The sequence below is a fragment of the Nicotiana sylvestris genome, chromosome 5 (assembly GCF_000393655.2).
Source record: "Nicotiana sylvestris chromosome 5, ASM39365v2, whole genome shotgun sequence".
Taxonomy (NCBI): Eukaryota; Viridiplantae; Streptophyta; class Magnoliopsida; order Solanales; family Solanaceae; genus Nicotiana; species Nicotiana sylvestris.
The window spans coordinates 26,496,907-26,523,697 of record NC_091061.1 but is presented as its reverse complement, the minus strand read 5'-3'; the positions used below and the strand labels follow the sequence as shown (position 1 = coordinate 26,523,697).

Genomic DNA, 26,791 nt, shown 5'->3' with positions numbered 1-26,791 from the left:
ACTAGATTTTCCAAATTTTGGATTGCCAAATACCTATTTTACCCTTTAAATTATAAATATTTATCTTCTTTTTATTTTTTTAAACTTTATAATATTATGATTTTTCCTTTTTAATTTATATTATGGATTTACCTATAGAATAAATAAATATTATTTATAAATTAAAAAATAAAAAATATTTAAGCATCTATAATGCTGGAATAACAAAATAATGAGTATAGTAAAAAAAATTAATTAGAATAATTTGTTAATAATAATAATTTTAGTATTAACAACGAAAAATTCAAAAAATTATCTACACAATTCAGAATGAAAGAAATAAAGGTGGTAAAATATATATTCCATGCCCGTAATATGAAAATAATTATTTCAATAAATGTATTTTTATAATATACATTATATATTCTTGAAGATTATGCTCAATTATATTACTATTTTGTTTCTACCAACTTTCCGACGATACAAAGTTATGTCGCCCGAAAGCAGGAGGACTATCTGTATAGAGAAAAATATGCTATGTCAAGTCGTGCATGGAATATATATAATATAATTGAGCATAATTTTCAAGAATATAATGTATATTATAAAAATACTTTTATTAAATAATTATTTTCATATTACGTGCATGGAATATATATTTTACAACTTTTATTTTTTGTATTTTGAATTGTGTAAATAATTTTTTGTTGTTAATACTAAAATTATTATTACTAACAAATTATTCTAATTAAATTTTTTATTATACCCATTATTTTGTTATTCCGGCATTATAGATGCTTAAATACTTTTTATTTTTTTAATTTATAAATAATATTTATTTATTCTATAGGTAAGTCCATAATATAAATTTAAAAGGAAAAATCATAATATTATAAAGTTTAAAAAAATATAAATATTTATAATTTAAAGGGTAAAATAGGTATTTGGTAATCCAAAATTTGGAAAATTGAGTGATCTTCTGAGTGCAATAGGCATAGTTCAATAATTTTGTTGTTATAAACGAAAGTAAAGTAACTTTAGAATATAATTTGGAATAATTGAGTGACCATTTGTGTAATGGACTATGCATAGAGTTATCAGAGTTGTGGGTAGAGTGCTCTCAGTTTCTTACTCTTCAAAATTGTTACTGTTTTCATTTTCTTGCTCATTAGAAATGTTACAGTCGTTTTACTCTCTATTTCTTGCTCTTAAGAATCAGAATTAATATCTAGCATTTCTTCAAGATAGACTACGGATTCCAAGCCATTATCCTCAATTATCTCATCAAGATTGCACCCTCCTTCTCTCCAGCCTCGTATATCAGGGCATCTAGCAGTGTACAATTGCTTGCAATGCTTCAACCAGAGGAAGAATCACTATCTTCCATTTTTGAATGGAGATTAATTATTGGTTGCATGGAGGGAATTTAATATAAATAGAGAAGATTAAACTCGTAATATTGGTTACCTTTGTGGAGGAACTATTCCATCCAATTTCAAAATATAGCTACCGACTTGACGGAGCAGATTCAATTTCTTTTTTTTCAGCAATTGGAACCCCTTCACCAAAGGTAGCTCAGGCACTGGTGGTGGAGGTAATTGACAGTGATGGTTGTTTGCTGATGACTAGCCAATTGTAATAAATAGAGTCATGGTGAAGTAACAATGGCATGAAACTTTTAAGTTAATTTCTTAATGATTTTAGGATATTGGATCAACTATAAATGATTCAAAACTATTAATAAGAAGCTAGGAAACAGTTGCGAAATGAAAAAAAAATACATCTAATTGGCTAGCTTTGAGTTATTGAAATTCTAATCTCCATAAAAAAAAATTGGATATCAAATGAGACATTGGACTCCTAGACTCATTTGCTAGCGATCAACTTTATGTAATGAAATATTTCTATGATAAGAGTGTATTCAAGGTTGTAGTCATATCTTTAATTTAGGCCACCATCAATGTATTTGCTAAATATTATTATAATCATTCTTGTCATCTCATACAAAAGATACAAGCACACCAGATTCCTGCTCTAATGTGCAAGTAGTGCAGAGATTAGATATCACTGGAAAAAAAAGGATTACTGTTATGAAATACATATTATATGGATGTTCACTAATCAAGTATAACTTTCACTATTTTTTTCCATTCCGGCTACTTCTCATCATTTTAGTTGTAACTCTCACACCTCCATAACCTCCCCATGATCTTCCCCCATCTTCTCTATAGTTAATACCATGTTCATGACATCCGTTTGTAATACCTCAATGTCATCTTATAAATAGAGGGTTTTGGGCATCACATTGTACACACTTAAAAGAAATAAAAAGTCCTCATCTCTTGCTCTCTACATTCTTATCTATTTTTTTGTTTTATTACTTTGAGCTAAGTTTCGTAACACGTTATCAGCACCAACAACTCATTTCATCTTTTTCATAAAGACAGTGTGGTAGGCACTCGTTAACTTCTAAGGCTTCGGCCTTCTCATATCCTTTTGGCTGCTAGGTAATTTTAATTTAATCTTTCTTCATAATTAGAAATCAGATTTAACTCTGTCACTTTGTTATTTTCAATCTTGTGCATATTTACGTGTTTTTGGGTGTTGTATTCAGTTTATTATGATGAACTACATTAGCATCTAAAATGTATTTATAACCACTCCTAGCGTTTTTTTATTGTCGTTAATTTTTGCTTATTGAATACTGCACTAGTATAGAAATCTGATTAATTTGGACATCGAAATGATATTTTATCATTCATTATGATGGATATAAAGCAGATAATTTTAAAAGATGATTTTGTTGTAGTTATCATAATTTTAAAATTATACAATTAGGCTATGCCTTATATATTTCTTTAAGTCCTGAATATTTCTTTAAGAAACATAAGACTAGTTATCACTTTCCATTGAAATGTTAAAGTAATAGTTTCACTTTCTAGATACTCAAGAGTGTTAAAAACAAAATTTTTATTTTCAAGAGCAAAATAGTTTTGTGAGATAAATTTTATATTACTTTTATTATGATTACTGATGTTGTGACGGAGTGTAATTTTAATTTTGCTTCACCCAAATTTAAATTGCTAATGTTTATTATTTGATAACTTCTATATCTCTAGATTATTTCACTAGATGCTATAAATAATTGATAAAGCTTTATGGTGATTTGAGGTTTGTACATTTATTTAAGAAAGTAAATTTGATTTGTTAAGTTGCAAATTAATTGTGTACAATTGTTTTTGGCATGTGACTAAAATTAAGGCTTGAGAGTAAATTTCAATATTGTTTAGCCTATTATGCCATTGATTGAGGGTAAAACGGTAGATTCAAGTCCTTTGCACCATGAGAATAAGACATCGGGTGTATGTTCCGATGTACCATGATAATAAGAGTTGAGTTTGAGTTCCAACTCATTATGGGCTAACATGCCTTTATATGGGTAAGACATTGGGTTTAAGTCTCAATGCTCCATAATGATGATATAATGATGACTAAAGAAAAATAATATATTTTTCATGGAAAAGCATGAATCTTGTCCCACATGATTTGCACCATTCTTGAAGTAAATATGATAGCAGTGCATAATAAGTCTAATGAAAGACCAGGTTTCGAACCTGTGACCATTCACATATGATCAACCCGTTTGAACCATCCGAGCAAGGCATATTTTTCATGGAAAAACATGAATCTTGTCCCACATGATTTGCACCATTCTTGAAATAAATATGATAGCAGTGCATAATAAGTCTAATAAAGACAAGCGGTTGACCAATGAACATGAACGTGCCATTGGTCAAATAATAATAGTCATCATTATGATAATTGTAAAAATGAGGACAATAAGGGTTCTCAAAATATTCTTTCAAAATGTGAAGGTGATGTTTGCCATCAATGCGGTATGAAAATAATGAGCATGCTCATATGATTATAGTCTACTTGAAGAGAATATGACTTGTGAATATGCATTAAATGCAGACTCATTCTTGAAAGTGAATGTGAAAATATATATGCGATTCAAATTATGCATAAGAATGTGCTTATGTAAGGCTGGATGAATATCAAAACTCACATCTAAGGGAGGTTTGAGAGAAAGAAAGAAAATGAATATTACTGTGTGGTTACATGAATATGTCATTGGTCGCGTATATGCGGTACGCCAAAAATATTTTGACATGCCTTATAAAAAGTTATTAAAGGCAAAAATAAATCAAGAACTGATTTTGCTTATGATGATTGACCATGACTATAATAATTTAATTTTTCTCCGTGAAGGAGACATTTACCATATGGATGGTGAGAAAAAAGTCTTGTTGTACAAAAGCAACTAAGAGCTCCCAAAAAGCAAATTTATTACTACTCGGATAAATGAAATTGTCCATGACATTGATATTGTAATAAGTCTCAAAAGAAATTTTTGAGTTTCAAATATATTAGCCTAAGTGGTTGGCATATTGAGACTACAAATGAAAGAAAAATTGAATATCTTTATATTACTATAATCATACCGGGTAAGTATAAAATGTTTCCCGACTTTTCTTCTATTTGTACTACAAATGTATAAGCATGATGATAAAATCACATGCTATAGTAAATTAAATGTTTGCTGAAACAAATATTAGTTGGTATGACCGGTTGGCTATCGCGGTTCAATTATGATGCAAAAATTAATTGAGAATTCACATTGGCATATATTGAATAAAGAGAAGATTCTTCAAGAATTCTCTTGTGCTGCTTATTATCATGATATACCAGTTAAGGTTGGGATTGAATCTCTTAAAATCTAGAAAAAAATAAAAAGTGATATATATATATATATATATATATATATATATGGGGGCCCAGTTACATGCCATGTGGACCGTTTACTATTATATGATTTTAAAAAATGCATATATTATATGGTCACATGTGCGTTTATTGTCAACTTGCAGTGTGGATTTTGCAAGGTTGATTGCTCAAATTATAAGAGCACAATTCCAGAATATAAACCATGATAATTTATCTTGATAATGTTGGTTTAAATCCAACTTGGTTTCGTAGAAATTGTATGCCTTCAATTATAGTTAAACCATTGGTTATGAGATGTATTATTTAATATACAACATCACTTGTACGCATCTAACCAAGTTATGATAAATTTTTCCTATCACAATTGGTTCAGGGTCATGAACCAAATAAGTTTTATCTAGAAATATAGATGTGATTATCCCACCACAATGCACAAAGATGAGTTCCCAAAGAAAGTTGAGATATGTGTTGGTAATCCCAATATTAGGGGGAGAAAATGAGTAGCTGAAAAAGTGATACGTGAAATGAATTATTATGAGTACATCTAGATCCTCGTACAAGAAAATGTGAACTTGAAGTTCAAGTGATAATTCATTTGCAAAATATTGCGAGGCGTATTTGCTAACCCAAAGCTAAATATCATATTTCAGTTATTAATGCTCCAAATAGAATAAAGTCCATGATGAACAGAGTTTATGAGACACACGAAGTGTAATAAACTAATCGGTTCCAAAGATAAAACTCCTTGAAGAAGGAAAGGAGCAAATGTTCAAGTTGGTCATAATAAGGAGGCAAGTGCTTTATAAGAGCACCATGATATAACACTTCATAAGACCTCATGGGAGAGGCTCAGGTACCTGAAAATAATAAGATAAAGAGATCTTAATAAGTATTGTCTTTATTGAGTAACGATGGAGCCGATATAAAATGATCGTCGACGATATTGTTGATTGTAGCGTTCAATATTATTAATATTGACGAGTATCTTGAGCTCAAATCTGTCATGGAATTTGAACAGATAAATGATTGGACAAATGAAAAATATGCAATGAAAATTTACTTTACTTGAAAAATGTGAAGTTGGGCGGATAGTCCAAACACCTGAAAGTGAAATGAAAAATCAAGTCGATAGACATAAAGACGACTTGTAGCACAAGATTTTTCGTAAATATTCCGGCATTAGTTATAGGGAGATATGTTCTCCTATGGTGGATGAAATCCTTTTCATGTTTTAATTTAGCAATACATAAAAAACTTGATATACGTATAATGAAAATCCTTGAAGGATTTAAATTGTTAAAGTTTCAGCAAATCCTTATGTGGATTAGAATAATCATGGTGTACATGATTTATTTTTGTGTCTAGTGCAATTGGTGCACTAATGTATTTTGCTAGAACCATAAGTATAACAATATTCTAGCGAGATATAGTTTTACTCCATTGTATATTGAAATACGATTAGTGTTATATTGCAAAAGGAATCTATGATATAGATTTGTTTATTCTAACAGATATTGTCAAGGTTTTGTTGGTTATTCAAATGCAAGCATTTTCTGAAGTTCATTCTGTATGTGAAGGTACTGTCATATTATTATTTCACAAGGCAGTCAATTGTTGATACTTATCCAAGTCATATCAATATACTAGCAACTGATAAAGCAAGTGACTCAACACACAACAGATGTGTGACTTTTCCTTGAAGAGAAGATTCCAATAATAGTGAAGGCGATGATATTTGTTTATCTCAATTGAAAGAAGGATATATCGGAGGAGACAAAATAAAGCATATTTCACCTAAGTTCTATTTTAGACATGATCATTGTTCAACAAATTTGTTCAAGTGATAATTTGACAAACTTCTTCACAAGGCATTGCGGATCTCAATATTAGAGAAGTTGTTATACAAGCTTGGAATTCGTCGTCTTCGAGAAACAAAAGTGATGTTTTCATCAGGGGGAGACAAATACGCATCGTGCTCTTTTTCTCTTAGCTAAGGTTTTATCCCACTGGATTTTCCTGGCAAGGTTTAGTTGAGGCAGCAAGTAATACATATTACAAGATATGTGTACTTTTTTTCCTTCACTAAGATTTTTCCTATAGGATTTTTTCTTAGTAAGGTTTTAACGAGGCACATTATCTGTGGACATCCAAGGGGGAATGTTATTAAATACATATTATATGGATGCCCACTAATCAAGTATAACTCCCACTACTCTTCCCCACTATTTATCACCATTTTAGTTGTAACTCCCATACCTCCATAACCTCCCCATGATCTTCCCCCATGTTCTCTATAGTTAATACCATGTTCATGACATCTCTTTGTATTACCTCAATGTCATCCTATAAATAGAGAGTTTGGGCATCACATTGTACACACTTGACACACTTGAAAGAAATAAGAAGCTCTCATCTCTTGCTCTCTACATTCTTGTCTATTTTCTTGTTTTATTACTTTGAGCTAAGTTTCTGTCACACCCCAAAAACCGAGAGGCGCGACCGGCGCTCGACCGGGTAGCCCCCAGCCAAGCGGACCTGGGTGCCTTTCCTATTCCACGCGATACTCTGCGTTTTCATTACTCATTAACCAAGTGAAATAGCCATTTATAAATTTAAACACATTCTTACGAGATTTACATAACATACATAGTTACTTAGCGTGGTTTACAAGTTATACTGCCCAAAATACATAAGTACATAACCTACATTTCCTGTCTACGGAGCCTCTAGAGATACAAAAGAGTGTTACAATACTTGCCGGTAACAAGACTCCAGCTATACCTTACACAAATACCAAAATAAATTTTCGGGAGGATAAGAGGCATGAGCCACGCAGGGCCCCGAGAGGAAAGGGGCTCACCAATTCAGTTGACGGGAGGTGAAGGAGTGCTACTGTCGGTGGGCTGGAGTACCTGTTATAGAACCACCTATAATCATAACACGAATGTAGCGCCCCCGGCAAAAGGGACGTCACTACATTTGAATTGTACTGGTATGTATGAACAAACTTTACCCCAAGTAAAATCAAGAAATACACAGATAACAAACAGTAATAGAATCAACAATCAAATGCACATAAAAGGAACAACCAAAGCCAAACAACTCCACAATCTCTCATTTTCTCCTTTCAACATTATTTCATCACATCAATGATTTCACAACTTTCACATATTTTTATTTCAATAGTGATTTCGATCACTGTTCCACCCTTATTACCTCGGCCACCCTTATCACCACAACCCACACCTTATAACTTCGTGTTGCAGCGCGCAACCCGATCCCACCGGACAATCACATTTCATACGACAACAACAACAATTCACAAAGAATTTTCATAAACATCAATACCATTTCCATCATATGCAACAGCCCGTATACAATTTAAGTCACAACGATAATTGCCCGCGACAAGTCACATATGATATTACCACAGTTGTTTCAATCGCATCAATTACGATTTCTTTCCATCATTTGTTACACAGCTCTTACCACATAACCACATTCACACACACACTTGGTTTGTTGCCATTTACTTACACCATTATATCGGGAGACTTAACCAACAACATTCAAGGCATATTAATCACAAGAATTCGCAAATAGTCCACATAAGTAATACATACCAATTACTCGTACACCAAACAAAGGTGACTTTACAAGGGTTAAAGTTAGCAATACATACCTGGAGTCGAATTCCCCTTTTTTTCTTTTCTTCTATTTCCAATTCACCAACACCCTAGTACCATCAATCTAGTTCACAAGTTAACACATATAACTTAGAATTGACGTTCACAAACTCAGCCCGAACTTACTTAGGTTATCAACCCCTCTTTTGCAAATCTTTAGTTCTACCCAATTCCTCTTACTAGATTCTAGGTTTTAAAGGGCATGCATGTGTATCTCAACTTCCATTTGCAAGAATTAACGCATGAGAATCCCCTTTTTTGTTTAAATCTGAAAACAATGAAAAAGGGTTGGGGATTTTACCTGCAAGAACGGAGATGAGGACAATTACTTGAAATTTCCCGGCCCGAGTGACTTTGAAGAATCAAATTGATGAAGGTAGGACTTTATCTCTCAAGAATTCTCTCTCCCCTCTCTCTAGTTTTGTTCAAAAAATATGTTAAAATAAGGAGTCGGGGTGTTTTATTGAAGAAGGGGTCGGGTTTAAAATTTAGAAAAATAGGAGCCCGAGTTAGGTATGCGATCGCACTTTGCGATCGCAGAGTGGAAATGCGGTCCGCAGAATGGACCGCAAAAGTGCTCCCAAAATCTGAACACACTGCCTGGGTATGTGGCAGAAATGCGGTCCGCATACCCATTATGCGGTCGCATAGTGCACCGCAGAACTGCCTCTCACAAAATCCTAAGGGAAATATGCGACGACTATGCGGTCCGCATATCCGTTATGCGATCGCATATTGGACCGCATATTTAACCTCCAATTCGACCAACACACTGACTCACTTTGCGGCGATTATGCGGTCCACATATCTGTTACGCGACCGCATTCTAGACCGCAGAATTGCATTTCCTGGAAAACAATATTTCTTGACTTTTTATAACATAGATCAGTACCAAAAGGGTCCGAACCGCGGCTCGCTTAATTTTACACATTCGTAACATATATTCGGGACTTGACACCACGAGCTACCCGGTTTTGAGTACAAGTTTCCACGGGGCCTTACAGTTTCGTAACAATTACTAATTAATGGGTAATTAAAAAATTCTCAATGTTGGAGTTCATAAAGATCAAATGGTTATCTACTTCTTTTCTTTCTTTCATACTTCTTGATAGCAGATAATGGTCCTTAGATATTAACTACCATAAAAATAAAATAAAAACTGACAGCCCGGCGCACAAAGTATCCCGCGTTCATGCAGGGTCCGGAAAAGGGCCGCACCTAAATGGGTGTGATGTAGACAGCCTATGCTAATGCAAGCATTAGTGGCTGCTTCCATAACTCAAACCTATAACTTATAGGTCACATGAAGACAACTTTATCGTTGCTCAAATGCTCCCCTTCATATTATTGACTACCATAACTACTACAATATTGGACTAGCTAAAGTCCACGGAGGATGAAACCCCAAAAGTTAACTACTTCATTATACAATAACTACTCCACTCCAAACCCAGTATTACTAGAGATTTCCCCATCTTAATTTAGCTCATATAACCTACTGAAAAGAGAAAGTATAGCTTTTCTACAATCCATGGAGATGCTAAAATCTCCTTCTAAACTAGCCATTTTTTGGTTCTTCTTCTTCTTCTTGGCGCTAACTAATCGATCATTTTCTGCAAGAACTCTGAATAACAATCCTTCCCTAGAAGACCTTCATCGCAATCGTGCACACCATGAAATATCCTTTTACATGCTAGATGTTCTTAGCCAAAAACACCGTTCATCAAAACCTGCATCAACAAAAGTAAATAGTCATCAGCTTCCCTTCTCGAAACCATTAGGCTATTTCCCTCCTGTGGGTGGCATTCCATTGACCGACACAAATCCAACTGTTGAAATGAACGGATTGCATACCCGCGCGCTTGATTTGGAAGGAATCAGCATGACATTCCCAGCTATAGCCACACTTCAGGAATTAGAGCTAGGGACAGTGACAACAATCGATGAGAACATATACGAAGGTTCTATTTATGGCTCGTCTTTGATGGGAAAAGCTCAAGGAATGTATGTTGCTAGTTCAGAAGACGGCAGCAGTCATATGATGGCAATGACTACTAGCTTTCTTAGTAATGAATACAAGGATAGTTTAAGGTTTTTCGGGGTGCATAAGGGTGATGTTTTTGAATCACATATAGCAGTAATTGGTGGTACAGGAAAGTATCATGATGCAAATGGCTATGCTACTGTCAAGATTGTCAATGCAACCTCTAATAAGAGTGAAGGCGCATACAAGATTCTTTCATTCAGTGTTTATCTTGGTTAAAAGTTAGTATACGATAGTCTATCTGATAACTTGCTAGAGTAATCATTGTGATGTAAGCTGAAATTTCTTTTTTCTATTGTAATTCTTGCTTGTTCAAGATTTATTTAAGGGTGAAGATCACTCCTATAATTTATATAGCAAATTTTTTGTGGAATTCTTGCTTTCTGTCAATACAAAGGGATATGTTACCTGAACTTCAATAGTTCACCGTGATCTTTTTCGAAGTGTATACCATCAGAAATATACACCGATCTTCAATGGTTTCAAAAAGTTATATGAAATTCAGAAAGAATGTTTTTGAACATAACATTTTACTCGATAAGCAAATCAAAGTTTAGAATAGTGCATAATTAACTTCAGATAAAGTCCTTCAAAAACTGCTCGCAAAGAAAGTGCTTTCTCTGCCCAGATTCGAAGGGAATAGTGTAGGGGCAGACATAATACTGTTAAAGTGACAGACTACATTCACGCAGTTAAGAGTTAACATATGTTACCAATTAAGGAGCACGGAATAAGCTGCAGAGACCCTTCTCAACAACAATAATCCCAGTGTAATCTCACAAGTGAGATCTGGGGAGGGTAGAGTGTACTCAGACCTTACCCCTACCTTGTGAGGGTAGAGAGGTTGTTTACAATAGGCCCTCGGCTCATTTGAAAAAAATTCAGATAATGCCGGTGGATGAATGGATAATACATATTTGAGTATTCTTGAAGATGTGCTATTTATGAGAAACGAACTTAAATTTCCTTATAGATTTACACTAAAATATTTAGCGTCGAGGAAACTTACGGAGAATTCTAAGGTTTAGGAACTCATTTTTCAAAATTGTACGAAATTCACAAAGAATGTTTCTGCCTTCAACAAGATTTACTGCTAAATATCAATCTTTTATCCTCTATGGAAGGAAACTTAAATTGCATTTTCTTAAGCTAGGAAATACAGGAAGAATGAGACATCGCAACTTTGCCTGCAGATGTTGAAAGGAATCTTCTGTAAAGTCCCGAGTATATGGAACAACGATATGGTTTACCCTTAGAAACAGCTAATTAATTTTCTTATTTGGTAAAAAAAATATTTTGATTAGGCTTAAGATGATAATGTAATATAACTGTGTAGATAATTTGCAAAAAGCTATCAGAGTTGGTTCAACCAAACCTGATGTCCATTTTGGATTTGGTGTTCTGCAAAAAAATAGTATCTACAAAGGGTATTTAGTACTCCTTACCAAAACCACTTTATCAGCTCCACTTCTTATTAAGGATGTAATCAAAACTATATATACCCGTTGAGTTTCCAGTCTTTCCTCATCAATCAAGCATCTACTCAACCATATTGTTTCTTTTAATCTCTCATTCCCTAGCGTCATTTGCAAGAAAAAATGGCAAAAGTTTCCCAACTCACCTCTAAAACACTCCAAGCCACGTTCTGCATTTTGCTGCTAGCCCTCACCTTCGGTTGTGCCAGTTCAGCAAGAATCCTTGATGAAGTGAACCAAGTGGCTGACGCATCATCGGAAACAGATGATCCTGTTGTAGCTCCTGTGGTTGCCCCAGCTGCCACATTGCCAAGTAACCAATTACCAGCTACTGTCACTGGTCCTGATTCTGACGTGGCGCCTGTGGCTGATCCTTCCATCCCTGCTGACACAGTGGCTCCTCCAGCAGATTTACCAGCTGAACCTGAACCAGATTCTGCCCCCGTTGTCGCCCCTGCTGCCTCAGTGGCCCCTCCTGCTGACTTACCAGACACTGGAGCAGCCCCTGTTGCCGATGCAGCACCAGTAACTACCCCTGTCCACCAAACACCAGGAGTGGCCACTGCAACCCCAGGTGGGGCCACAGTAGAAAGCCCTGTCCTTGAGCACCCGACATTCTCCTTTTTCATGCATGACATCCTTGGTGGTACACGTCCTTCAGGAAGAGTGGTCACTGGAATTGTTGCCACTTCTGATGCAAACAATCTCCCTTTCTCGAACCCCACCAATCAAATCTTCCCAATCAACGGTGGAGTTCCTTTGAACACCATTAACAACGTTGTCGACAACAACAATTATCCATTCCTTGCAGGCCTAAATGGCCAGCAACAAGCTAACACTATCCTGCAAAACAGCGGAAACAACAATGTAGTTAATGGTGATAACAACCAACCTTTTGTAACAGCCGGTCAGCTTCCTTCTGGCTTATCGCTTCAGCAGCTCATGTTTGGCTCTATTACTGTCGTTGACAATGAAGTAACCGAGGGGCACGAACTGGGATCAGCTGTTCTTGGCAGAGCACAAGGATTTTACCTGACAAGCTCTTCAGATGGCACCAGCCACACTTTAGCCTTGACAGCACTATTCCATGGAGAACACGATCATGAAGTGGATGATACCATTAGTTTCTTTGGAATTCACAGGACAGCCACACCAATTTCGCACATTGCCATCATTGGAGGGACTGGCAAGTATGAAAATGCTAAAGGATTTGCCACCATTGAAACTCTTCCTCACGTGGACCAACATACTACTGATGGTCTGGAGACAATTACCCACTTTACTGTCTACATCACCCCTTAAACAGCAGCATGTCTCCTAGATAAGGCGTTAATTCAACATGTTTTCTGTATTTTCGGAATCTTTACATTATGTACTTTGAAGCATATAATTTAATGGTTAATTGTGTTGGTGGTGTTATGATCTATATTAAAGCTCTTTTACACAGTCCAAAAAGGTGTATCAAACATGGAGTTTCATTTGGCCATCACATATTATGAAACACTAATTATGTATAAAAAGAAATATCTAATGAAAGGAAAGAACTTCCAAAATCTTATCCCTGGAAACTTTTTACACCAATACAGCAGCAACAGGAAAAGCAGTCACAAGGCAAAGTAGCTTGTAGCATTCCTTCTGGATGTTACATGTCTAAAAATATTACTCCTAGTATTTAACAAATTATGCACTAAAGTAAATCCAAAGCAAGAAATAATGGAATAACTTCTGCTCAGTGATAATTTCTTTTAAATTTTCTGGCTCTCTGCCTTCAGAAATATACCAATGGAATTCATATTTTGTTGTTTACACCAAATCTCTCTACATGCATCTTCATGCATCAGCATGGGATTTCTACAGAAAAACAAGAATTGCACAAAGTGTTTGATGAATATAAGAATAAATAGTGCCACATCTTTCAGATTCTCTACACAACATCCTATACTTTCAGATCAAAACTGCTGTTGGAAAAAACTAAATCTATTCCCAGTAACTTGAGGAGGGAAATAGTAGGAAACTTCAGCGGCCAAAAATCCCATTTTATATGCTTTCAATGCAAAGCTAATTCTGCAGCTAATTCATCAAACAAATATTTCTCTATTTCTCTACAAATGCTACTAAGTTCCTCCTCAACCTGCAACCATTTGGTTTCGTTTCCAATTGCCTTTCCGGACAAGTCCTTGTGCATGCTACTAAGTTCCTCCTCAACCTGCAACCATTTGGTTTCGTTTCCAATTGCCTTTCCGGACAAGTCCTTGTGCACTTCATTTTCCTGACTAACCAGCATCCTCCACAACTCTTCTTCAACATCAATTCTCCTCAATGCAGAACAACACCTTCTCTTCAAAGATTTTCCCCTTATGTAGATATCCAGAAACGAATGCAAAATCTCATTCAGCCCTGAATTTATGCGGTCAAACAAAAGCTTCCTCTCCGATTTTAGCCAAGATGTTTGCTTCCCGTACTTCTTCTCTAATAAGTCAAACAGTGAGGGATTCACAGGGCAATCCAAAGAATGCCAGGTCTCAAAGCACATTCCTAGGTTCATGCCATGCAAACTGGCCTCATCTAAAACATCAACCAGGTAGGAGAAGTCCCTGCTTTCTGCAAATTTGAAGTCCGTTAATACATTTTCACTATCTTGAAGGAGATCAAGAGACCCTCTCTCGGAGTGTTCATCATTTGAGACGCCCATTTCAGATCCTTCTGAATATGTTTCCTCGGAGTTGGTCTCAAGAAACTGAAGTTGCACTGGTACACCTTACAAGTTTAGAAGAGTGAAAATGAGATTGGATGAAACGCTATTGAAAACAATAGTTTACAAAGGTTTATGTTTACTTACTACATAAGCCATGGAATTCAGAAGTGCAGAGCTTCTCTTCCTGGAAAGGTGGCTCCAGAACTGAATTTGGACTACCCTGATCGGTTTCCTTCAAGTTTAAGTCTCTATATTCCGCACTATCTTTCTGCTTTCTGTTCATATACTTGCTGCTGATATCCAAAGGATTGCACAGGCCCGAGGTTCCAGTGTGCACACTGAATGAACTGTCAAAACTATGCTTGTCCCGTTCAGAGTCCAAAAATTGAGGATTTGTTTCTAGGTAATCCATAGCAAGCATTTCTCCATGACTCCTGTTTCTATGAGCTATTTCAACTTCCTGAAAATCATTCTTCAGTTTCCATCTTCCAATGATTTGCTTCTTCTCTTCTTTGGCAAAAGATGACCTTTTTGTAAAGGAATACAGAGTATCATCTTCTCTTCTCGTACTAAATAAATTTGAAGAAGGTGATTTCAGATCCTCGGCCTTCAGAAAAGTGTCGTTGATGTTTTCTGCTCTTGATGTGAGTTTTAAACTGTGATTAAGTTCGTGTTGTACAAGGTTCCTTGTCTGTACTATTTTCCGTGGAACTCTAACCCCATGTTTTAGAGGTTCCAAGCTATAAACACCATTTTCTCTTCCTGGTTTATCATTATCTACTTCCCCATTTTCATGTTTTCTGAATTGGTTGTACTTCAAATCAACAGGATCGGATTCCACACCAGGCCTAAGAGAAAATGACTGTCTTTTGGTGTTAGAAGACTTTCTAGAACTAGGTTTGAGCGCAATAATTCTTCGAGACGGATGAGGCATGGTTGCGTTTGGATCAAACTGAAAGTTTATTTTCTTCAAGTGATGAATAGCACATTCTCCAACATCATCTTTTGGTGTACCAATCCCAAGTCTCTGAAGAGATCTCGAAGTATTTTCAGATAGTAAACATTCTGAGCTACCTTTGGAGTGCTTAAAGTAAGAATGCTTCTCCTTCATTGATGTAAAACTTGAATCACTATATTTCTGCCTCTTCAACTTGGCTGCATTTTGGCTTGCTTTTACATGGCTATAAATATCTGGCATCTCAACTCCGAATACATGTTTAACTACTTGATGCTTCTGAGTATTTATTCCGCAGGAGAGGCCAACAGAGAATGAGCTCTTTTCTCGCAAACCTATGGTAGCCGTTTTCCGGAGATAGTTCTCAGAGAGTACTCTCCTTTTCTTAGAAGGGAGAGGCTGCTGAGGTGGAAGCTCGTCAATGCCCATCAGCCTTGCTATAACACTTGGTGTGTGATGCTTCTGTTCCATCTGTTTCAACAACTCTGTAGCTAGTCTGGTCGTTAACCAGGCACTGCGCAGATATGACGAGAATTGTGTTAGTTTTCCAGATTAACAATTCTGTCTGCAAGAGCAAAATAGATGCAAATCATGATTTTTTGAGAAAATAAGAGAAGGGAAGAGATATATTGAAGACTTGTTGATAATAGAATACAAAACTAGGTAAGAGATACAATCCATATCCTATATTCTATGTTGTTCGGACACTCCAAAAATGTTGCCGCACCAGTGTCAGATACTTCAACAATGCACTACTTTTGGAGGATCCGACACGCACCCGACGGTATTTTTGAAGAGTCCGAGCAACATGGCTGATAATTTAACTAAAGAAGGACTAATTTGATACTAAAATTTAACACTAACTCTAACATTCTAAAGGACTTACTAAATACTAAAATTGTACACCAACTCTAAAGGCATTGTAGTAACACACTAACACCACTGTCCTTGTAGTTAATCTAGCATGACTTACATTTAACTGCACAAGCAGGCAATATCCATTGATAGCATTTAAAACTTAAACAAGAAAGGCGGAAAATTGCAAATTATTATGCACAACATGTTAAACAGAACCACTAGGTTGTACTATTAGAGAAAAAAGGAAACAATAACAAAAGCTTCAAACTTTAAGTACATAAAACTGATTCTATACCCATGCGTATTCACCTAAAAGACAAAGCAGACAGTTAAATTCACTTAAGTAAGATAGCTCCCAAGAAAAGAAAAAGGGGACCTTAATTAAATCTAAATCACACAGATGAGAAAGGTTTACATGTGGATTTTGATTTACAGAAAATGAGAAAATGATTTGAAGATGTGGAAATACATGTTCGTGTTCTGCTTTAGCCAAAGAAATGAACATAGGATACCTTCATATATCAGCATTCACAAGTGTAAATGAAGTAGAAACAGAGAGTCAAATATGTGCAACCAAAGCTAAAAAGCAGCAGGCCATGGTTATTAACATCATCATTATCAATAAATGATAAATCCCAACACTGACAAAGTCCAACCCAAAGCCATCATAAAAGACAACAAATTACCATCATTAACCACAACACAGAAGTCAACTCAAAACCCAACATAATCATTCCCATCATCACTCTCAATTAAATAGGCGCAAACTAGTTCGGTCGGTTATATAAATTTTCTATATACACAGAAGATTCAAATACCCCTCAATCTCTCTATATATGTTCCATGGATTTGTCCTAATTAGACTATCTTTTATGCACTATGCAACTATCCTCCTTTATGCAAACTTAAAGTCTGAATTATTCAACCAAAATTGCTTTGTATATAGGGTACCACTACTAATATATTAGTATTATTTTTTTAAAATATGGCCGGTTACCCCTTCCAGTCTCTATGTTTTACAAAGCTCACATAAGTGGAATCTCATAAATCCTATGACTAGCAACAAACCAAGCTACTTATTCATTTCACATAATTACTCACAACATAAAACACAGTGAAAACCCCAAAAAATCCATGAATCAAGAAAAAACCATGAATTTAGAAAACACCAGAAGCTAAAGATGATACCTGTATTGAAGATGATCTTCAACTCCTTGTAATTAATGTCTACACGCAACAAAATTGATATAATCTATATAGCAGCAAAATGAATGACGTCATCAAGTAATTTAATAATTTGTAATGATAAGTGAAAATGATTATAAATTGAAATTCAAGCAAGAACAAGCATACCTCCAATAAAACTGGAAAAAATAAGAGGATCAAATTTCAATAAAGTTGCATGTAAAAAATGAGCTTATGGGGATTTGTGTGTGAATATATTAATTAAAAATGGCTGAAAATTTGGGAGTATAATGGAGTGATTGAAGAAGAACAGCTGGAAATTAGGAAGATAACTGATATATTACTTTAATAGGGATATAATAATAAAATGCTTTTGGTTAGGGTTTTAATTGCCAAAATTGGGTGTTACGCGCCGCCGCCATTATTGCTGGTCAACAGAAAGTTTGTGCCAAATTTTGGTCGGTCAAATGTCAATCAATCATTGGATATTTACATTTCCATCTTTTGTTTTTACTAGAGTATGTTGAGGCGTACTGACAGCATAGAATAGGAAATTTGTACTCAAAATAAATAAATAAATAAATAGATAGATTGTACTCTATAGATTTTTATATAAAAAATTTGTTGCTTGATTGGTGAATTTTTTTTTTTGAAAAATATATTAGTATTTATTAAAGATTAATGATAAATTTTAGTAAAATGGAGATTGTGTTACTGAAATTTTATTACTCTCTCGATTCCATTTTATGTGATGCATTGGGTACGAAATTTACGAAAGATATAATTACTTCTTAAATTTATGGTATAAAGCAAATTATAGATGTATGAGCGTAAGTTTAAATTATTTCTAAATATGAAAAAGTATCAATATTTTGGACAAATTAAAAAGAAAAAATTGTTACATAAAATGGGGGAGAGAGTATTATATAGTGAAGATAACATGCAAGTATTTGTTGAAAATGGTATATATAAAACTAAAAGTTAGGATAATTGTAAAAATAAAATAATTTTTTTCCAAAGTGACGGATATTATCTGCCTTTTTAAAAATAGAAGATATCATCTGCCTTTTTTGATGAAAAATAATTTTTGTTAACCAAATATCAAAACTTTATTTCTTCATGTAAATTGTTTTCTAGAAAATAACTATGCCAAGAATTTAAGATTTTTGGGCCAGTGGGAACAAAGGACGCTGCAATCATAATTCTTTGACAGCTTCTGCTGTCTTCATATGGAAATATAATTTTTTGAATATATATTTATTAGAGTATATAATTGAGTCGAAGTTATGAATGCATTCCAACTGCTGTCTTATATAGTACTAACATTAATGACATTTGGTGAGTAAAGTAAGAACCAAATATTCACGAATACAAAATCTTAATATATATGTGAAATATAATGAATAATCTATACGTATGTTTGGATTATTAATGATAAATTTTTGGAGAACATTTTGTGGGCGGTTGGACATAAGAATGCTGAAATTCCCAAAAAGTGGAAAAAAAAAATTCAAGTGAAAATGGTATTTGAAAATTAGAGTTGTGTTTGGACATGAATATAATTTTGGATTGTTTTTGAAGTTTTGTGAGTGATTTGAGTGAAAATTTTGAAAACCAACTTTTTGGAATTTTTCAAATTTCGAAAAATTCCAAAATTCATCTTCAAGAAAAAACTGAAAATTTTATAGCCAAACACTGATTTCAAATTTCTCCAAAAAAGTAAGAAATTCTTATGTCCAAACGGACTCTTGTGTTAATTTCTGTGTAAAACTGTGTTTGGATTGTATTGATTTCCGAAAAAAAATTCGTATGACTTTTCGGAAAAAGAACATCTCTCCTTTTTAATTTTTACATAGATGCCATTTTATTATTCCCACCATGAAAAAAAAGAGTATATAACAGAATATGGATGGATTTTCATAGGGGAAAAAGAAAAAGATAGAATAATCATTTTCAAACCTTTTTCTTTTTCTTTATCATAAAAAATGACACTTAAAATGCAGGTAGTCAATGTGATTCTCATGACAGTGACATTTTTATGTACATTATGTCAGAATCTTACTTTATATTGTACCAATAACATCAATTTCATAATAAAGTTATACCAATGTCCACGATCAACTTAATTTATTATGAAATAAATCTCAGCCAAGAAATGTGAATTGATATATTTTTCATTCTTAAATCTCTATATGCCTAGAGAATGACTAGTCAAACAAAACCATTATATTTATGGCATTGCTGAAATCATAAGGAAAACGAGAGAAAGCTTTTATCGAAATTGGTTAACTCATATATTTAGGTTACCTACATTTTGGTGTTATAATGTACAAAAAGCTTCATTACATAAAAAGTTTAGTATTCCATTATGCTAGATAATTATAATACTCCTATTTAGTTATCTTGAATTGCAATATGAATCTAATCCTATCTAAATAGATGTTCTTAGTTACCAGACGAGGGGTTCTCTTTTAGTGTCAAGTCGTCTTCAACTCTTTTTTCTTTACTTCTTCCGCATCGAGGATGATAATTGGATAGAATATCCTTAAATAAAGAAAGGGACATATTAATTAAGTTTTTGGCTCGCAATAAAGTTAGGGTCTTAATACAGCAACTAATAATCATATTTATCCACCTCTCCAGATACAATATCTTGAGTACCTATATATAGATGGTGATCACATCGTTCTATTTCCACTCAGAAGATAAAAAAAAGGTGAACTCATAAGTATCACAGTTTTTACTAAGGGAAAGTAACAATTAAGATTCTTGCGATTTTGTATATATATTCTAATTTTATTTCTCTTTATCTAGATTAACATATTTGATACCTTTAATTAAACTAATTGGTATCACTACTTTAAAATATGGCGATGAAAATGAACAAAGAGGGAGAGAATTTCACACTTTGTATTTCTAGAAAAACATTGGTCAACAAGATGAGGATTCCTTTGACAAAATGGAGCATGAAGCAAGTTGACCATTTTCAACTCCATTTTACAAAACAAAATTTTACAAGTTTAGATTCCCCTTTTCATGATTCTTCCCTAAGTTTAATACAGAAAAATTTAGTTGACTATTTTATGAATCTGCTTTGCAAAATCATTAGGGTATCATCAATAATACCAACTAATTTTATATCCGAGGCAAATATAGTAGACGAATCATAATCTAAAACCATACTATCTCAGTAAAAGAAAAAACTATATGTATGGTTTTAGCCTCTAAATTTTTATTTTTACTAAAATGTCCAATAGGATATATACCTCAAGCTCCGCGAAGGTTTCACCGTCTATTATGACAATTTTCTTTCTTTTTATGAGAATAGCTGCCCTGCTGCCTCGACCTTTCTACCTTCACAAGGTATGAGTAGGGTCTGCGTACATTATCTTCTCTGGACCCTATCTGTAAGATTACACTGGGTTTATTGTTGTTGTTGTTACCTACCCTACTTCCTCTGCTCTCGCTTGGGCCCGGGAATCCTTTAAGGTCTTTATTTACCTTTTTTCATCCCCTCCTCCCTCAAAACTATAAATTAACAAACACTATTCGAAGAAGAGCAGCGGTATGCTGGCCAAAGGAATGCATCTCAATAGACATTATTAAGCTTTTCGTATATTTCACAAAGATGTAGAAGAGATTGCAAATATTGTACGATGATACACAAGTATCTTTTCTGTTTCAATATTTGAGCAGACATTTGAATGTAGATGACTCGTGATAACTGAATGTACAAAATACAATAAAAGTTCCTCTGCCATTTTCCACGATTCTTTATCAGCCCTCCCATGCAAATATGATTTTTGAAAAACCGTACCTTTTATTAAAATTAATTTTTAAGTAATATTTGGCAGTGAGAAAGAACATATGGTAGTAGTTGTTATGATAGGAATGATGAAAAATTAAAGAAAACTTCCACTATGAACGGAGAAGTCACAAACTTTCGTTGGAAGAAGATAAAAAGGCATTTCGTAATGAAAAAACAAAAATATTAATGTAAAATAGTTTTAGGGACTAAAATCACATATTTAGTTTAATCAAAGGTTATATGTGTTAAGTTTATTAATACAAGGATCAAAACTGGAATAACACAATATTTGAGGACCAGAACAGCATTTATGTACACTATCTTTCAGATTGGTACAACTAACCTAATTACATATTCAGCCAAAAAATACTCATTAAAAAAAGAACACCAAAAGATATCTAAAAATGACTCTCTTTGCAAAAAATACAACTATCTTTCAGATTGGTACAAGTAATAATATTGTATAATTATTATTTTTTTGAAATTAGCTTTTATATTTTGAAATTTTAAATCTTTTTACATCATCAATTTAAGAGATCTTATACTACTTCTATTCCATTTTATGTGTTTTAGTTTGATCAAACACGATGTTTAAAAAAAGTGAGGAAGAATTTTAAATCTTGTTAAGTGCACCAAAATGCAGTTGAATGTGGCATCAAATATGCTTGGAGTTACTAAGCTTGCATTTGAATATCGATTTGGTTGAAAATTGAAAACAATAAATTTTTGAAGACGAGAAGAAAAATAATTTTTGAAAATTAAAATTGTGTTTGGACATGCATTTTAGAAGACATTAAAAACTTCAAAAACTACTCTAGAACTGTTTTTGGGATTTGAAGATTTTATTTTTAAAATATGCCAACAAATAATTAAAATATATAAATAAATATTTAAAAATGAAATTTGAAAAAAAAAATTAAATTTATGATCAAACGGAAGCTAAATATAAAAAAATACTCTTTTTAAATAAATTAAAAAGGATAGCTTCTGTGTGTAAGACACATAAATTGAAAAAGATTTTTTTTTTAAAAGGAAACCATTTTTGTCCACATTTGTGAATACAAATTTGCAACGTAGCCCCTGCTTAGGACATGTGGAAAATGCTTTAAATACACGCTATTCTACACTTCACACACACCGTTCCAAAAGAAAAACACACTATATTCACAAATAGTAGAATTCTCTAGTCCTTACTACACTACAAAAAAGCTGTAGATCAATGGCTGTTGAAATCTGTGTCAAGGCTGCTGTGGGTGCCCCTAATGTCCTCGGAGACTGTAATTTCTTCCTCTCTAAAAATTTATACCGTTGTTTTAGTTTTTTTTTTTTTTGTTGTGTGTGTGTTTTTATTTGTGTAAATTTTTATGAGTTTGGTTTTATTTTTTCTGAATTTCTGACGGTTTTGTGATACTAAGGTCCATTTAGCCAAATAGTACTTCTGAGTCTGTAATCTGTTGGTCTTTAAAAGATTTATACCCTTGTTTTAGTGTGTGTTTTCTTTTTTTGTCTGCAAATTTTCATGGCTTTTGTCTGAGTGTTTCTGAAATGTGTGATGCTTTCTTGATTCTAAGCTCCATTTAGCGAAAGGGTACCTCTGAGACTGTAATATCTTGCTATTTAAGATTTTAACCCTTCTTTTAGAGAGTGTGTGTGTGTGTATGACGTTTTATTTTTTGGTCAAATATTTATGGCTTTGGTTTTAATTATTCTGATTTATGATGGTCTTGTGATACTAAGGTCCACTTAGCCAAAGAGTACTTCTGGACTGCAATTATCTCTTGCTCTTTAAGATTTATACCATTGTTTTAATGTGTGTGTGTGTGTGTGTGTCTGATGGGTAAAATTTCAGTTTTTTTGGTTTGAGTTTTTTTTACTAAGCTCCATATAGCCAAAGGGTACTTCGGAGACTGTAATTTCTTGCTCTTTAAGATTTTTATCCTTGTTGTTGTGCGTGCGTGTGTGTAAATTATGATGGATTTGGTTTCAATTTCTCTGAATCTGTGATGTTATTATGATCCATGGTTCATTTTGCCAAAGGGTTGTTCTGACATTGCAGGAAGTGTGTGTGGTTTTTCTTTTGGGTCAAATTTTCATGGCTTTGGTGTTTATATTTTCTGAAATTTTGATGGTTTTGTGATACTTAGGTCCATTTAGCCAAAGGGCACTTCTGACATTGGAGGAAAAGAAAGTGCCTTACAAGATGCACTTGATCAATGTTAGTGACAAGCCCAAATGGTAATAATTGGAAGCAAAATTACTCTTTTGATTCCCAAGATTACATTTTTTTTAACTCTGATAGTGAAGATTTTGTGTTGGGGTTGTGGTTTCAGGTTCTTGGAAGTGAACCCAGAAGGGAAAGTCCCAGTGATCAAGTTTGATGAAAAATGGATCCCTGATTCTGATGTTATTGTTGCGCTCCTTGAAGAGAAATACCCAAATCCCTCTCTCTCTACTCCATCCGAATTTGCTTCTGTGTATGTTTTCTTACTATTTTTTCCCCATATGTTTAAATTAGTTTCTACGCTGACCACATTGCATATTTTATTGCTGCATCTCTGCATTTACTTGCTATAGATAAATTGAAACTTCATGTTATATGTATCACAAGTTATACAAAAAGAAGAAGTTAATTTTGTAACATTATCTATTTGTCCCTTACTCCCTATTGATAGTAAAAGTGGAAGCATTTTACAGAGTTGCTGTTTTCCAGTTACATTAACATGGCATTTTACCTTAAAAGTTCTGCGAAAAAGTTTCTTGTTTTAACTTCCCCAAGTTTAATTCTTTTTCTTTGGGATGAAGTAAATTGTTAATCCGCCTTAGGTTTGGGCACATTTTGCGAGGTACATTTATGCTTCTGTACATGATATGAATAGGATCTCCTCCTTCCTTGCACCATCAAAACAACTACAGCTCGGTTCAAAATAGTTGGTTCGGGTTTATGAATCCTCAATATACATTTGCTCCATTTGGGCATATTTCGTTCAAACACTCAGTAATATTTATCCCTTTGGTCAAACTAGTTCAAACTACTTAGCCTCATCTCCCTAATGCTAACGTTTCAGATTAATCCGGTACCTTTATTTGCTTTTTACCCCCTAAAATTCTTTGGACTATCTGTTCCCTGTAAATTTTGTTGATATTTAAAAAAAGGCTTTGCTTTCTGAAACTTTTTACTCCTTAAGTTACTAGGGCAAGGCTTAGTCTACACTCTTTGTTGTGTCCCCCCCCCCCCCCAACCCCCATCCCCCACCCTGGTCGGGTTAAAATTTAAATGAGCTCTGTTATAGTTCTCTTCACTTTTATGCATTGAGTTTCTTTAGATCATGCAAGAACTCTTGCTTCCTGTGTTCCAAATTGAATTTACATATTTTGTCTTTGTCTATCTCAAATGTCTTAGAGAGCATTTGGTTTAAAATTTTGAAGAAGAGTTTCTGAAAAACAATTGTTTTTCCTTTCTTGTCGTTTTGGTTGATAAGCAGTTCTTACTACACTCTAAAAGAAGTTTTGCAAAAGCTCTTTCAAAATTTTGAACCAAGCACCACCTTTTACATTTTAATTACTACATACAAGATTATCTTACTTGTTTGCAGAAACAAAAAAGTTACCACAGTGCTTCATATTTTTCACATATAGATTCTCATACTAATATGCCAAGTCAAAATGAAGATTCAATAAGGAGCAAAGGAGTAATTAGTTTGTTCGTCTACCGAGTGGTTCCTTTTACATGATTGTCTCTATACTGTGTTTGTCCGTCTGTTGCTGTTTCCTTTTTATTCCCTTGATGTCAATGGGTGGAATATCATCTGTAACTTACCTGAGATTACAGGGGCTCGAAAATATTTCCTACCTTTGTCTCATTTCTGAAGAGCAAGGATGCTAGTGATGGTACTGAGCAGGCTCTGCTCGACGAATTAAAGGCTTTGGAAGAGCATCTCAAGGCTCATGTATGCTTTTTTCACTGAGCTGCCTGATATTTTTTATTTTAGTATGTTTCTCTTATTTTTACAGTGATGTGAACTTCAGTTGGTGGGGAATTTCTTCAGGGACCATATGTCAATGGGGCGAATATTTGTTCAGTCGATCTAAGTTTGGCTCCAAAACTGTACCATCTCGAGGTGGCTCTTGGACACTTCAAGAAGTGGAGTGTGCCTGAAAGCTTGAGTCATGTGCGTAATTACATGAAGGTATGCACTCTCTCTTCTCGGTGCGTCTCTGTGCGTAATTTACTTTCAACAACATGAATTCCTAATTTTAAGTGAGCACTAATTCCATTTGATGATTTCTTTACTACAACAACAACAAAAAAACCCAGTGTAATGTATGAGGGAATAATTTAAAGGGAATGTATGGAAGCAGTGATATGATCAGAATCATCTGTTTCAGTTGCACAAAGAAGACATATTTGGGACAGCTTATACTGGCTGTCAACCATTTAACAGTCTTCTTTCTCCTCCAGGAACTCTATATTTTCATTAGGGTTTCCATGCTTATAGTTCGTTTTATTTCTCATCTGTGTTCTAACATGTTGGCAGTCTTTTATATTTTTCTTTAAAACAATTAATATAATGTATAAATCACATTAACTTTTTAATTTTCCTGCCTAATTAAAACTTTTCACATAAAATGGGACAGCGGTAAGTATACAATTTTGTGTATGGTATAAAACCTTTCACATGTTAGATGCTGATTTTATGATTCCCTATTCTTTTGCTTCACGCTGTCTATGTTTACGAAGGGGAGCTTTGGCATAATTGTTAAAGTTGTTGCCATGTGACCAAGAGGTCACGGGTTCAAGTCGTGGAAACAACCTCTTGCAGAAATGCAGGGTAAGGCTGCGTGCAATAGACCCTTGTGATCCGGCCCTTTCCCGGACCCCATGTATGGCAGGAGTTTAGTGTATCGGGCTGCCTTTTTACTCTGTCCATGCTTAGCTTGTGCTAGGATGTTATTTCTTCCAATTTTTCGTAACAAAAGCAAAGTGGTGCAAGAGTTGACACCTTTTTGTTCTCCTTCTGCAGTTGCTCTTCGAGCGAGAGTCTTTCCAGAAAACCAAGGCTGCAAAAGAGTACATCATTGCAGGATGGGCTCCAAAGGTCAATCCATGAACCGACTCAAAATTATGATCCCGTTTTTTCGCGGGTAGGTAGCAGTTGAGGATGCAGCATAATGAAATATGAATGTATCTCGTAAGATCTAAAAGTTGTTACTGTTGGATCATGCTTGTACTGCTCTTTATGTTCTAATAAATAAGTCATGTTCTAAAACTCGTTTTAGCTAATGAAATATGCTGGTTAGAGTTTTGCTATACAGAATTG

The 26,791-nt window shown here is 34.2% G+C and overlaps 4 protein-coding genes across 5 annotated transcripts; 3 read left to right on the top strand and 1 right to left on the bottom strand.

Annotated features, from left to right (window-relative positions):
- The first annotated feature begins 9,984 nt into the window (after positions 1-9,984).
- LOC104227771 (dirigent protein 25-like) lies at positions 9,985-10,716 on the top strand. The gene has a single exon (XM_009780088.2). The coding sequence runs from the start codon at positions 9,985-9,987 to the stop codon at positions 10,714-10,716; it is 732 nt and encodes a 243-aa protein (XP_009778390.1).
- A 1,324-nt stretch (positions 10,717-12,040) lies between these two features.
- Positions 12,041-13,398, top strand: LOC104227781 (dirigent protein 24-like). The gene has a single exon (XM_009780099.2). It carries the CDS (start codon positions 12,096-12,098, stop codon positions 13,272-13,274), a length of 1,179 nt encoding a protein of 392 aa, XP_009778401.1. The 5' UTR covers positions 12,041-12,095; the 3' UTR covers positions 13,275-13,398.
- Positions 13,399-13,766: 368 nt separating this feature from the next.
- On the bottom strand, positions 13,767-18,023 carry LOC104227789 (uncharacterized). 2 transcript variants are annotated; one of them, XM_070174305.1, is made up of 4 exons: positions 17,834-18,023; positions 17,669-17,732; positions 14,812-16,136; positions 13,767-14,720 (listed from the first exon to the last, which is right to left on the bottom strand). In XM_070174305.1, the coding sequence occupies exons 3-4, from the start codon at positions 16,091-16,093 to the stop codon at positions 14,020-14,022; spliced, it is 1,983 nt and encodes a 660-aa protein (XP_070030406.1). In that variant the 5' UTR covers positions 16,094-16,136; positions 17,669-17,732; positions 17,834-18,023; the 3' UTR covers positions 13,767-14,019. The 2 variants fall into 2 exon arrangements, with proteins under 2 accessions (XP_070030406.1, XP_009778411.1); XM_009780109.2 differs by having other exon boundaries at positions 13,767-14,729; positions 17,834-18,020.
- A 4,541-nt stretch (positions 18,024-22,564) lies between these two features.
- On the top strand, positions 22,565-26,740 carry LOC104227810 (glutathione S-transferase DHAR2). The gene is made up of 6 exons (XM_009780147.2): positions 22,565-22,750; positions 23,618-23,708; positions 23,804-23,947; positions 25,303-25,420; positions 25,520-25,660; positions 26,495-26,740. The coding sequence occupies exons 1-6, from the start codon at positions 22,693-22,695 to the stop codon at positions 26,579-26,581; spliced, it is 639 nt and encodes a 212-aa protein (XP_009778449.1). The 5' UTR covers positions 22,565-22,692; the 3' UTR covers positions 26,582-26,740.
- The last annotated feature ends 51 nt before the right edge of the window (positions 26,741-26,791 follow it).

What these genes read in the sequence shown, in the direction of transcription:
- LOC104227781 (XM_009780099.2), top strand. Translation starts at nt 12,096, where the DNA reads ATGGCAAAAGTTTCCCAACTCACCTCTAAAACACTCCAAGCCACGTTC.
- LOC104227810 (XM_009780147.2), top strand. Translation starts at nt 22,693, where the DNA reads ATGGCTGTTGAAATCTGTGTCAAGGCTGCTGTGGGTGCCCCTAATGTC. An exon ending in CCCTAATGTCCTCGGAGACT is followed by an intron (nt 22,751 to 23,617) that starts GTAATTTCTTCC and finishes TGTGATACTTAG; the next exon opens with GTCCATTTAGCCAAAGGGCA. An exon ending in GTTAGTGACAAGCCCAAATG is followed by an intron (nt 23,709 to 23,803) that starts GTAATAATTGGA and finishes TTGTGGTTTCAG; the next exon opens with GTTCTTGGAAGTGAACCCAG.
- LOC104227789 (XM_009780109.2), bottom strand. Translation starts at nt 16,093, where the DNA reads ATGGAACAGAAGCATCACACACCAAGTGTTATAGCAAGGCTGATGGGC. An exon ending in TGAATTCCATGGCTTATGTA is followed by an intron (nt 14,730 to 14,811) that starts GTAAGTAAACAT and finishes TAAACTTGTAAG; the next exon opens with GTGTACCAGTGCAACTTCAG.
- LOC104227771 (XM_009780088.2), top strand. Translation starts at nt 9,985, where the DNA reads ATGGAGATGCTAAAATCTCCTTCTAAACTAGCCATTTTTTGGTTCTTC.